The sequence below is a fragment of the Columba livia genome, chromosome 1 (genome assembly GCF_036013475.1).
Source record: "Columba livia isolate bColLiv1 breed racing homer chromosome 1, bColLiv1.pat.W.v2, whole genome shotgun sequence".
NCBI lineage: Eukaryota > Metazoa > Chordata > Aves > Columbiformes > Columbidae > Columba > Columba livia.
Window position 1 is genome coordinate 56,704,114 of NC_088602.1, and position 13,299 is coordinate 56,717,412.

The 13,299-nt window shown below is 39.7% G+C and overlaps 1 protein-coding gene across 11 annotated transcripts in view; it reads right to left on the reverse strand.

The window, feature by feature from the left end:
- The window catches only part of DOCK9 (dedicator of cytokinesis 9), a 124,485-nt gene that overhangs the window by 105,747 nt on the left and 5,439 nt on the right, over positions 1–13,299 (reverse strand). For 3 of the 11 annotated variants that reach the window (XM_065057419.1, XM_065057408.1, XM_065057388.1), the window contains exon 1: positions 872–1,469. The exons of 4 other annotated variants lie outside the window; for them this stretch is intronic. In XM_065057419.1, the coding sequence (XP_064913491.1) occupies positions 872–1,033 (162 nt within the window). In that variant the 5' untranslated portion in view covers positions 1,034–1,469. Of the gene's footprint in view, positions 1–871; positions 1,470–13,299 lie in introns of those variants that run through there. 4 more of the 11 variants (XM_021290566.2, XM_065057447.1, XM_021290559.2 and 1 more) reach the window with 2 other exon arrangements.

Here is a 13,299-nt window from a genome sequence, read left to right on the forward strand (position 1 = left end):
CGTGGGACGCCAGCAGGCACTACAAGCTTGTCAAAATCCGTCCAGTTATTTCAATGCACCACACCCCTCTTATTCCAACTCTCTATCCAGTGACAAAGCACTTAACAAGTAACCCCAAATTATTGCAAATAAATACTTAAATCCTTAACTAAACCAATTCTGAAGCAAGCAGTGCACATTAGCTATTGCAATTCCACCCCCTCAAGCCTAAATGCAATACATCTGACGCATAAATACGTCATTAACCTGGGGGGTACAAAGAAGACAGTCCCACTTTAAAGCCTGTTTTATTTGCACCAGCCAACACCTAAAAAAAGCCCTTAAGATCAAAGCAGAAAACAGTTATTACTCCCTTCAACCTTTTCTTTTTTCTAGAATGCTCCTGTACCCCTTTCAGTAAGTTAAACAGAAATAGAATCATTTCTGAGAAAAAAAAAAAAGTGTACTCAAATCCATGTGAAAAAAATTAAATCCTGCGTTACTGTTTTCCTAACAATGCATTCCTTAGTTTTTCCAAATAACGTAATCATCTGTTGTTCTTCAATTGAAGTGCCAAATACATTCCAAGAGTATGTTTAGAAAGATCTAACAGCAGAAAATCTTCTATAATAATCCAGTTTATGGAGTGCAAATTCTTCAGAGCTATCAATGTGAATCTAAATGATGTAATGAATATGAATCCTAAGCTTTTACATTACAGCTGCATGCACACGTGTATTACATGTCACATACATGCACTAACACCCTACAATATCAGGACAAGGCATACTCATGTATGTACACAGTAGATGTTAAATAAACACAGTATCCTGGTTTTAGTTTAGCTTTCAATTAGCAGATAAAATGATTAATGAAACAAGTTTGTATTTACCAGGGATGAATGAATCAATATTCCTGAATCTTCATCTGGCACGCTGAATGCTGTGTATTCAAGGGCATTGTTTTCTCCTTGCTGTTTGCAAATATAACCACAGTTTCTCTCAAAAACTGTACGAATGCCTTTAAACAGAACCACACTTGTAGTGCAACCCATTCCAAATCTGTTGAATTTTGCATTTCTAGCAGCCCTGTTTGCATATGCAGAATGTCTTCTTGCTTTGCTCGACTCGAATAATTTTCCTGTGCTTCACAGAAATATTTCCTTGTGCTGTCTTCATTACGTCCGACATTTAGTATGTTCCTCGACTAGAAACCATCAGCTACTGAAATGTAATCCTATTTGCTTAAGCCAAACACTGCCAAAAATCCAGCCGCAGAAGACAAAAATCAGAGGGTGAGGAAAAGCAAAGGATACCTCAACTGTAGAAGATAGGAGGCTTTCAGCATGTGCTATACTCCGCAACAGAGATGAAAAGATATTCCACAGGGTCAGGGAAAGAGCGCCTGTATTTCAGAGATCCTCAGAACACAATCAAAGATGAAAGGAAACTGCAAAGATACTGCTGCAGTTTCTGCTGCCAGCCACAAAGAATCCTCATCTGCTGCAAGAAAGCACTCTCCCAGAATGCTTAGCACAGAGTTCGTACTGGCAAACATTTCTGTGCTTGACCTATATGTGCTTTTGAGGGTTTAAAACAAAAAAAAACCTTCAAAATAAAAAACTCAAGACACGGGGGGAAAATTCTTAAACCACTGCTGCTATGGAAAAAGCCTGATGTGTTATGTAAACCTACTTCGATCAAATCAATGTTATCAGCATGCTATTATCAGTTCAGGCAAACCACAAGGGAGCTGAAGGCTCTTGACTTTTTTCCTTTCGTGCTCACATGCGAAGTCATCAGCCAATTCCCACCTGCCAGAAACTGACTTTATCTAGTCTTTGGTTGCAAATAATCAATAGTCATAAAAAAGGTGGAAAAAAAATAACACAACTGACTGAGTATCCAGTTCAGATCAACATCCACATCTAAAATAGAAATACTGAATGAAATTTTAAACAGATCAATTTCTTGGGTTTATACTGCATCATACCTATACTAATTGCATTTATCACTACAGGGTTCCACTCCACGTAAAGTACTGACATGTATTGCACGGCTATGTAAAGATCTTTAACTGACACTGAGAAGTGTTAAATTTTTTAAACTACTTTTAAAGGCAAGGAATTTGTAAAAAGGAACTGTCCCAATCCACATCAGAACAGTATCAATAACCCTGGCAGAAACCACAGACTGCTTTTACATTTCACCTAAACTGAAAGCACTGAGATGTATTAACTCATTTACTTACCAAATTGTAAAACGGGATGAACAAGTGAACATACAAACTCAAAATTGTTGCAATGGAGTTAAAACAAGCTAAATTAAAAGGACTTAAGTGAAGCATGAAGGGATGGAATAAACAGATTAATGATGTCAGCTACAGATTTTCCTCCATGCAAATTAACTTATCTCAAGGAAATACTTGCATGTTATAATGACACGTTCAGAAGAAATATTTAAGGTTTATTAGCATTTTTCCCTCGCATCTGCCTAGTTAATACATCTCAGTATGCTTCTCATTATGTTTCTAACCTAAATAGAACATAATAACATGCAGACATGCTGATTAAAAAAAAAAAGAATAAATCAATATTTGACAGTGATCCAAAGTAGTTCCCACCAGTCCATATCCTCAAAAGCAGCAGCAAGCACATTCCACATATTGTAAGAAATAAACATTATGTTAAGGTAGTTTTGTTAATAAGGAGCAGCTTTTTGTGAGGGGGAGAATAAAGAAGATATGGGAGAAGAATTGGGCATGAATTCTGCTCAAAGGGCAAAGATACATCATACATAACCATGAGCCTCCACAGCGATGTTTCTGTACCACCTTCTGTTTCTCCACTGACCCTACCCTCTTCAAAGACAAGCAGATCAGTGAGGGAAATGCTCTGCTCTATTCAAGATGGTTAGATAAATACATCCTTGCAAACATGTGAGGGAAAACAGTCATGGAATTGTCATGGAAGCCACTCCTCAAAAATGCACTTAACTCTTTATCGTGCAGAAGCCCACTTCATTCCCATCTGGAATGTAGGATTACAGAGATCTGACAAAAGTTCAGGTTCCAAATGTGATATCAAAAGTTAAGGGTTCATTAAAACAAAGCACTGTTTAGGGGGTTGTTCCACACAATTTCAGCAAAAAGTAGAAAAAATGGTTCATGCCTTAAGAAAGCTGAAGAAAAATAAGTCAGTTCACAACAAATTATCATGCACTAGACAGTTTCTTCATAAGCCTAGAAAATTAACTCACTTCTGAAGTGCTAGGTAGGATGTGGAGAAACAGGAAGACAAAAAGATTTCATTTGGAAAGACAGATGACAGAATCATGGACTAATTCAGGTTGGAAGTGACCATAGGACGTGTTCTAATTCAAAACCAATTAAGAGCAATTTAATTCCAACTATATCTTGAATAAATGTACCATCATGTTTCTACGCTATTTTCAAAAAGGCAACTGAAACCAACCTGGATCAACACAGTGGTAACAACAAAGGGAGATAAATATGGAGATGTAAGGAGTGAGAGGAAATCAGAGGGAGGAAGAGCTTGACCAGATACTTAAATATTAACACTACACGAAATCTGAATAGTATGCAATGTAAAGCAGACTGCCAACAAGCAGACTTTACCAATACATTAATTTGGTGTGAAGTGGAAGTTCCCAGCTTCACTAAGGAGATTTCTGCAATCCTAATGAGCAATCACACTGCACAAGCAGTGAACATCCAGAAATGTGACACAATGGGATATTATCCATTAGGGTATTACATCTCAAAGTGAAACAGGAAGCTGGAAAAATTAACGTAAAGGTCTTACAGAACTTTACCAACTGAAGAGAACTCAGGGTCAGCCTAAGGTAGGTAAAAGTATTAATCCAATAGTAAAAAACAAAACCAAAAGAAAAAAAAATCAACATATGAACAAGCCTGAACTTTACATCATATGAGCAGCAACCTAGACATTGCAAACTGCCTTTAGCTGTTCCTGGGTTATGAAAAGGTCTCTTATGAAGTTGAGTCATTATATATTACAAATATTACATCTCTAAGCCAAATTGCCTGTTTATATTGGGAGCAACAAGTTCCTCCTTGCTATATACTACACTGAATCTGTACTGACTGCACTATGAGATTCCCAAAGACAAAAAGATTAATTAGCTGTGTTAGCTCCAAGATGTTCACAAGCATATCTTCTTGAGACCTGCTCTCTTGGACAGGTAATAAAGAAACTGCTGTAGCTCCACTCCAAAAAAATGTTGGGAACTGTTTAATAGTACAGTTACACAACTGCTTTAAGGCTCTAACCACCAACCCCATTCTGATTACAAGAGACGCCTAATAATCACTTTTCACTTGGGAACTGAAGGACTTCAAATCGACATAGAGAATAATTGCCTGGGTTAATTTAAAATCTCCAGATAAAAGTCTCATTAACAAAATGAGAACTTAGAGGCTCCTAGACAGAAATTGAACACTTGAGACAATACAGACCAAACTAGAGAGACCTTTCAATTGAAAGTGTTATTGCAAAACAATGTGGACCTTCTGTCTTCAGACATACCATCACTATAGCAAAGCATTTCATAAAGACACAGGCCCATATTTGCAAGAGAACATAATTCAGGCAGGATTCAAGCACCTAGGTCCTAGCATAAGAGCTGCAAAAATATGCTTAATCTCTTAAACCATTAGATGTAGGTACTTACATTTTTACCTACAAAATTGTCCTAGATATTTAACATGCCCAAACCAATGCCATCTTGACAAGAGTGAACATCTGGTTCCTTAGAGACCTTAACACATCCTGACTGAATTCAGCTTTTCACAAAACATGACAGTATCTGTAGGTGGAGCACCACCTTCCATCTGGCAGCTCAGAATGCAAGAGATGTGGGCCAAAGCCTGCTCAGCTCAAAGACATTGAAACCAACATCACTTATCAGTCTATGGAGGGCTTTAACCAGATGACAGTATATCAAAGCCAACATACTCGCTCTGCCTGATAAAGCTATGCTGCAGGAAAGAACTGAAGATCCCATAACCCTGCAAGAGAGAAAAGAAGAGTCTATACAACAGTTTATATTTACTAGGAATGTTCCTGAAGGAGAGGAAGAAGAATATTCATGTTCTGGTTCCTGCTGCAAGGACTGTTTCTGCAATGGCTACTTCATACAAATTTCAAAGACAACCTTTGTCAGGTCATTCTCTTCAAGAACTCATGTTTCTTTGGCAAGAAGAAACTGAGTCAAAAACTGCTTTGTGGCCACAATGGCAAGTTGTCCTAAGGATGAAACTCTTAAGCACCTGATTTGTCAAAACTAGTGCAGAGTGTCTACTTGGATATGTATTATTTTTAGTAACCTTCATATCCACTTTCCAGAATAACAAGAAGGAGGATAGAGGGAACAACAGGCTAGTCAGATTCACTCCAGTCCAGGAAAATTATGACACAAACCCTCCTGGAAGCTATTTCCAGACATATAAAGAATGAAAGAGTAGTTCCAAGAAGACAACATGAATTTCCCAAACACAAATTATACTTGACCAACCTGGTTGCCTTCTGTGATGAGATGGCTGGCTTTGTGGACCTGGAGAGAGCAGTAGGCATTGAATGTTAGTAAAACAAGACTTCTGGCACTGTCTCCCTAGCATCCTTGTAGCCAGATTAGGCAGGTGTGGTCTGAATGAGTGGGTGATAAGGATGACATCCTGTTAACAACAAGTTTAACATGCTGAGCAGGCTTCTCAGTGCAAGAAAGATACTGACAAATTGGACCGAGTCTAAAGGGGAAGCCATCACGATGGTTTAGGGAATGCAGCATACAATGTATGAGAAGAATCTAAAAGACCTTGAACGGCTTAGCATTGAGTAAAGGCTAGAGGAAGATCTTATTGCTGTTTGCAGCTACCTGACAGGAAGGTAGAGAGGATAAAGCCAGACTCTTCTTGAAGGTATAGGCATAGGACAACAGGCAACAGGCACAGAATATCCCATTTGCATAAAAGGATTTTTTTTTTTTTTGCAACCATGAGGCTTGTCAGCTACTGGAGTTAAAGTATTTCCATCTTTGTGGATATTAAAACCAGATTGGCATAGTATCTAAACAACCTGCTCTAACCAGACCCACTTTGATCAGGGGATTTGCACTAGGCGACTTCCAGAGATTTTCCTTTCAACTTGTGTTTTTCCCATGATTCTGTTGCATTACACTGGGTAGCCACACACTAACCACAGAGAATGAGGAAAGATCCAAGAGAATTCCATCCTTCAGGAGAAAGCCAGTATGATTAGTCCAGGAGGTAGTCTTGCAAATAGCATGTTTGGATTCCCATGTGATTTTGACCAAGAATCTGCACACTCCGCAAGGTGGAGATTTGCCAAGGAGAGATTTGTACCCAATGGAAACAAAAAGCTACTGCGACTGCAACACTAAGTACTCCATCAGGCTGAAGATCCAAGGCAGTTTATCATTCACATGAGACTCCCCTAACGTCAAAGATCATAACAAAAATAAAAAATAATGCTTATGAAAATTGGAGCAAGATTAGTTCTGTCCTATCTAGTCAAGGAAGCTGTCACAGCTGGCTAACATAGCACGTTTATTTTAATGAACAAACAAGGGAATGTTTGTGGCTATTATGTCTTTTATACATTTAGAGAAGTGAGAAGGAGGCATAAATGTTGCAACCCAAGAAATACTACTCCAGAGATATTAATCTTACATACACAGTATTATGTATACGCTGATGGGAGAGATGGACACAAATTCAAAACCCTACCAGTTACAAAACACTAAAGATCTCAGCTAACAGTTTTAGGTCACGCGGTTGAGAGCTGTAGACAGGTCAGTCTTCTTGCAAATCCACTCTGACTTGAATAACAATACATTTTCATCCACACATGAACACTGGGAGCCGCTTATAAAGAACGTGCCATAAGTTCAGGCTTAACTGAAGTACATCTTGAGGACAGACATACCAAGAACAATCCGAAGAACTTTAGGAAGATGTCCAAGTCAATCTAAACTGAATAAATGAACATTTGTTCTTAAGTGCAAGACAAAAAACACCTAGCCTTTTTAACTGTTTCAGAAATTCAAGCCATAACATAGTATTTCTAGCACTGAAATATGCTCGCTGGTCTCCACCTAGTGGTCACATAGCTTTCAGTTTTCTGAAGCTGAAGTGTTTATTCTGGGGTCTTAAAAACTGGTAAAATAACCACAAAATAATTTCATTACTATTAGAGAGTTACAGAACAAGTAAGATTTATAAGATATTGTTTTCAGAAACACTGATGAAACCATGCCAGAACAAATAATGCTCAACAGAACAGTGAATAAGTGGGGAAAAAAAAGTTAAACCCCAGTTTTTGAGCAACTTTACTGTGCTCAGTGAAGAGTAGCAGAAACGTCAGGGCTCAGACATCCTTTTATACTTTTGATCCCTCTATGGAGATTATTCAGATTCAGGTTTCTCTCCTTCCCTTTGTTCCTAGTTCAGTGAGGAACAAGTTCCAACTTCCCCTCCAGCAGACTATTAGCTGCCAAAATATGTTGGAAGTATTGTCTCTTGAACTTCACCGGCAAGACTGGATACAGTAGGATTTTCTTTTTTTCTGTTAGAACTCTCATATTTCACAGAAGGAAAAACTTACTGGATCACACTGTACACTCTGGCTGGGAAGAAATTAATATACAACATTCTTGGGCCATCTACGGCCATATACAATACCAAGATAATAACTCCAAGGTGATAACAAGCCTGGCAAGCAACAATCCCAGGATAATTTCTGAAGGAAATTAGAATAGCATCCTTGAAATAATTATGATGTGTCATCTTTTCATTAACCTGAGTGTTCTTTTTAAACTCATTGAAGTTTCAGGTCCAAAACGAATTTAAAATCCCCCATGGACTAGGAAACAGTAAGAGTGAAGCCTCCTTGAACATTTTTAAAGACAAACATACTATTAATACTACCATTTTCAGCTAAAACACCTACTAAATCAGATCACATTACACTACAGAGGTACTAGTGCCAGCGCAAGCAGGTAGGAATATGCCTGGCAGAAAGAGGTCTGAAATACCATTTATCACTGCACTGGAACAAGAGAGGAAGGCTCAGATTCAGTGACTTTCAGTCTTCTTGCCACAAAGCTTCAATTCTGCATTATTCTATTGCCTGGCTGTAGTCACTTAAAACCATGCCTACAAACAAGCCTAGAAAGGCATCAAGTGCAATGCAAGTGTATTCTCTGCCAGTATCAGCACCCTGGGGAGGAACAGTACTTCTAAATCCAAAGGGTATCAAGACCATTATGCAACATTAAAGAACAAAGAGCACAACACACAGCATTGGCAGTGCCATCAAACTAGAAAATGGATGATGACCTGTACTGGGTTTGCATGGCAAATTTTCCCCATTTTGCCCATGACAGTAATTGGTGAAGGATCTCCATGCCCTTATCTCAACCCACAAGCCTTTTGTTATGTTTTCTCTCCCCTGTCCAGGTGAGGAAGGGAGTGACAGAGCAGCTTTGGTGGGTACCTGGCATCGCACCAGCGTCAAACCCACCATGCTACCTGGGTTTTGGTAGCAGGGGCTACAGGGGTGGCTTTTGTGAGAAGCTTCTAGAAGCTTCCCCCACATCCAATAGAGCCAATGCCAACCGACTCTAAAATAGTCCTGCTGCTGGCCAAGGCTGAGCCCATCAGCAAATGTGGTAGCACCTCTGGGATAACATAGTTAACAAGAGGAAAAAGTGCTGAGAAACAGCAGCTGGGAGAGAGGAGTGAGAACATGTGAGAGAAACAGCTCTGCATGCACCAAGGTCAGTGAAGAAGGATGGGCAGGAGGTGCTGCAGGTACCAGAGCAGAGATTCCCCTGCAGCCCGTGGTGCAGCCCATGGTGCAGCCCATGGAGCTTCATGGTGGAGCAGAGATCCACCTGCAGCCTGTGGAGAACCCCACATCAGAGCAGGTGGATGCCCAGAGGAGGCCGTGACCCTGTGGGAAGCCCACGCTGGAGCAGGATCCTGGCAGGACCTGTGGCCCCATGGAGAGAGGAGCCCAGGCTGGAGCAGGTTTGCTGGCAGCACTTGTGACTTCATGCAGGACCCATGCTGGCGCAGTTTCTGTAGAACTGCAGCCTGCTCTGATTTGATTGGTAACAAATTAATTTTCCCCATTTTGCCCATGACAGTAATTGGTGAAGGATCTCCATGTCCTTATCGCAACCCACAAGCCTTTTGTTATGTTTTCTCTCCCCTGTCCAGGTGAGGAGGGGAGTGACAGAGCAGCTTTGGTGGGTACCTGGCATCGCACCAGCGTCAAACCCACCATGCTACCTTTCCATCACCTTAAAACTAAAACCTCTTTTCTTTATGTTAATATGCAGAATGCTAAATAGCATTTCCATTTGACTTTTGATTTCTTCACAAACCTGTTACAATGAGACCAGGAGCTATCTTACTAGCCTTTGCCTCTCCCACTGAAAACACTCAGATCTTTCTGTGGAGCTTCTATTTTTCTTATTCCTGTATGTTGCAGTACTCCCTTCAGCACATGAAGGGCAGTCATACCTTCGGTACCCAGTAAGGTAGCAAGCTCATATGTCTTAAGGTCAAAGCACAAACATTCAAAGGCAATGCATACTCTGGACTCGCAAGCTGAAACCAAATGAAATGTCTACAAACTCATGTACATTGAATTCCAGGTTCCCGAAATCAACTACATTTCACTTATGTAACACAAAAAAATGCAATGAATTACATCCTGCACTAATGTAACCAAATACTTAAATGCTTTCTCTACTTAAAATTATACAAGCATTACCTATTCTGAGTATAATGTGTAGTCACTCTTTGTTGAGGGATTAATTTTATAGTACTAAAAACATAAAACCCTGTTTTATCTCAGAATTCACCAAATAGCTCCTTCCCATCCAGAGTACCTGGCAGTAGAAAAAGCATTTTAGTCTGTGCCTCAAATTTCCAAACGTAGATCAGTATCTGTCAACATGCTCTCTCTTTTAAAGTCAGTAGCTACACCTGAGTATCAAAAAGCACCCAGAAGTACAGAAAGCAACAGCTAAGGATTATTTATTGACACTAATGGATCTGTATTACAGGCTTCTCAGCATTCTAGCAGCTCTGGATCGCCATTAGCCCTTCTCACCTTTGTTGTGACTAAAAATAAATATTTACCCTTTTGTATATATATAGTCTGTGGGGGGTTGGAATTGTTTTTCTTGTTTTGTTTGTGTTTGGAGGAGGGTTGAGTTTTAAGGCTCATTTTGGTTGCTTAGTTAATTTTAGGTGAGGTCACTTGACAGTCCCATTGCATAAACAACTATGTTTCTTAGTAGAAGAAACTTCAAAAGGGACTGTTTGATTTTAACTTGTAGCAACTGTAACATTGGTTTTGCACACACTTTCATCCCTGAAAATTTCAAACAAGTTTAGAAAAGCAAGGTATAATTTTGAAAAGTGAACAGTTTTGTTGATTTAGTGTCCCGTATTTTTTAATTTCCAGTATTCTTTCCTAGAATCATCACTAGAAGAAACTTTCCAAGAGTACTACAAAAGCAGTTGGGAAAAAAAAAAAGCCAATCTAAACCATGTTTCCTTGATTTGCACAGGATTATAAAGCTGACATTTCTTCCAGAACTACTGGCATTGACAATACTGTACATAAAAAGGTCTACTTTACATTTAGCTTTTCCATAGGAATCCTATGAATCAGATTTTTCAGACAATGCTCTGTCTCGACTGAATTATTTCTTCCTCCTTGTTTTGTCAAGATAGAAAACTGATCCAAAACTTTCATGTTCTTTTTTGACACAAGAATTCCAGGGGCTGAATAACAAATTTCCTCCTTAAACTACTTGACATCCTTTCCTTCAGCTGGTGAGCAGAAAGAAATTCTAGCTGGTCCTTTAATGGGAATGGGCCTTTTTATTCAGAGGGAACCCCAAACCAAAGCTTGGCCTGGGTCCAGAGGCTTAAAACTATAATTCCAGATAAGGCCTTGATTTACACTGACACCACCAAGTTCTTCAGTCTGAATCAGCCTGCAATCTGCTTGCTTCCTCAGCACACAGAGCTAAGATTACTTTGTTCTTAAAAAGCAACTAACTCCTTACAGAACAAGTATGCGAAACAGTCCAGTTCTGGGCTCCCACACACAAGAGAGCCATGAATGTAGTGGAGAGAGTACAGGGAAGGGCCACAAAGACGATGAAGGGACTGGAGCATCTCTCCTCTGAGAAGAGGCTGAGAGAGCTGGGACTGTTCAGCCTGGAACAGAAAAGGCTCAGGGGCATCTCAACAATGCATATAAATACCTAAAAGGAGGGTGTAAAGATGAGGGACATAGGCTCTGCTCAGTGACAGAACCAGAGGCAACAGGCACAACCTGAAACACAGGAGGTTCCCTCTGTGTGTTAGGAAACACTTTTTCACTGTGAGGGTGGCCAAGCACTGGCACAGGTTGCCCAGGGAGGTTGTGGAGTCTCTGTCTCTGGTGATACTCAAAAGGTGTCTGGACACAGCCCTGGGCAACCAGCTCCGGGTAGCCCTGCTTGAACAAAGGGGTTGGACCAGATGATCTCCAGAGGCCACTTCCAGCCTCAGCCACTCTGTGACTGTGTGAGAGAACCATGGCACCCTTTCACACGACATCTCTTGGAGAGATCTTTCCTGCTGACTTTTTAAAAAATTATTATTATTATGGATATTTACCAGTAGCCCCAAGGCAACACCGCTACCTTAATAGAGCACTAGTCACAGAGTGGAGTGGATAGTTTCACCAGTCTGAGGTGCCAGATCCACATAGAGTTTTCAACAAATGCTATCCATTTCTTCATTTGCATCTCTCCTCACTTGAACTGCCTGAGTCTCCAAACCAGGCAGCAAACTCTGGACACGGAGAATGCAGAAGACAGTATCTACATTCCCCATTCCTCTTCTCATCTCTGATTCATTGGGCACAGACGAGGAGATGACAAAGTGTTCCAACAGACACAGTAATTCATCCTTACATTGGCAAAGACTCCCATGCCCCACCCCTGCAATCAGATTAATATTTTTCTTCTTAATGTTTCTGCAGCAAAGCTGCTATTGCTTTCAACCAGTCACAATGCGAGTATAGTAGAAGACAACCTCAGCTACAGATTTCTGTGACCAAACCTTTGTGCAGCACAATAGTTTTCTTCATAAAACTCTCTTCAGAGCTTCTGCTCAACTTTCTAAATACTTTTAGACATCTCATAAGCTTTTTTCCAAAGCAGAGTCCATTGTACCAATGAAATTCCAGCCTTGCTTAGTACAAGAAATCTTGTCCATAACTTAACCAGGTTGGCTGTTAAGGCATCTAAGACTGTTGTGGGTTTTTTTTCGTTTTGGGAGTTTGTTGTTATTGATGTTGAGTTTTTTTGATATTACAGGAAGGAAGTCTCTCTTCTGAGATAATATATGCTCACTTTCATTCTCATGAAAAGAACTTTAAGGACCTTTACAGGAAAAAAAAAAAAAAAAAGAAATAGAAAAAATATCCCATAGCTTTCTCATGATGTGATACCTACCACTGCTTCATAGATTATTAAATTTAGGATACTAAGTACATCAGTGCCTCTGGAGTAAGACAGAATGTAAGCATCTCTTCACAAGCCTATCCGCTAAATTAAGGTAACTTACTTTAGTAAGTTACTCAGAATTATTTGAGCATCTTCTCATCTTTAGATATAAGGTTTTTTTAAGAAAATAACAACAACAACAAAAAAAAACAATGAGAAAGGCAGTGTGTCAATACATTGACTACTTCTGCAACTTGCCTTTTCTGCCTTGCATAATTAATGGACACAAACAACCTAAGGGGGACAAGGAAGAATTAAACTGTCATCCTCTTTCAAATGAAGGAGTTTTGCTTTCAGTATCTACATCAAATGAAGTACTTGAGATCATTCAACCTCAAAGTCAAAACTAAAAGTTAGCTAAGGAAGAAAGTTTTATTTATGTTTTTAATATATGCTATTTTTTTTAAGATCACTGCACTAGGCATATTCTTCACCCACCATCAGAAATCACATGTCTGAACAAGAGCTTCCCAGACACCACTGCTGAACATGTTAAACCCTTTCTTTGGCTCCATAAAGAGCCACTTGCACCAAATCGCCTCTAGCAGTTACAGAAATTCTTAAACAAACCAAATATAGACAATACATTTCTCAGAAGGATACACTCAAGCTTCCCACTCTCTGGAAAACTGAACACCCCTTACTTGCTTCAATGACTTATCAGTAATTTTTCCTTACT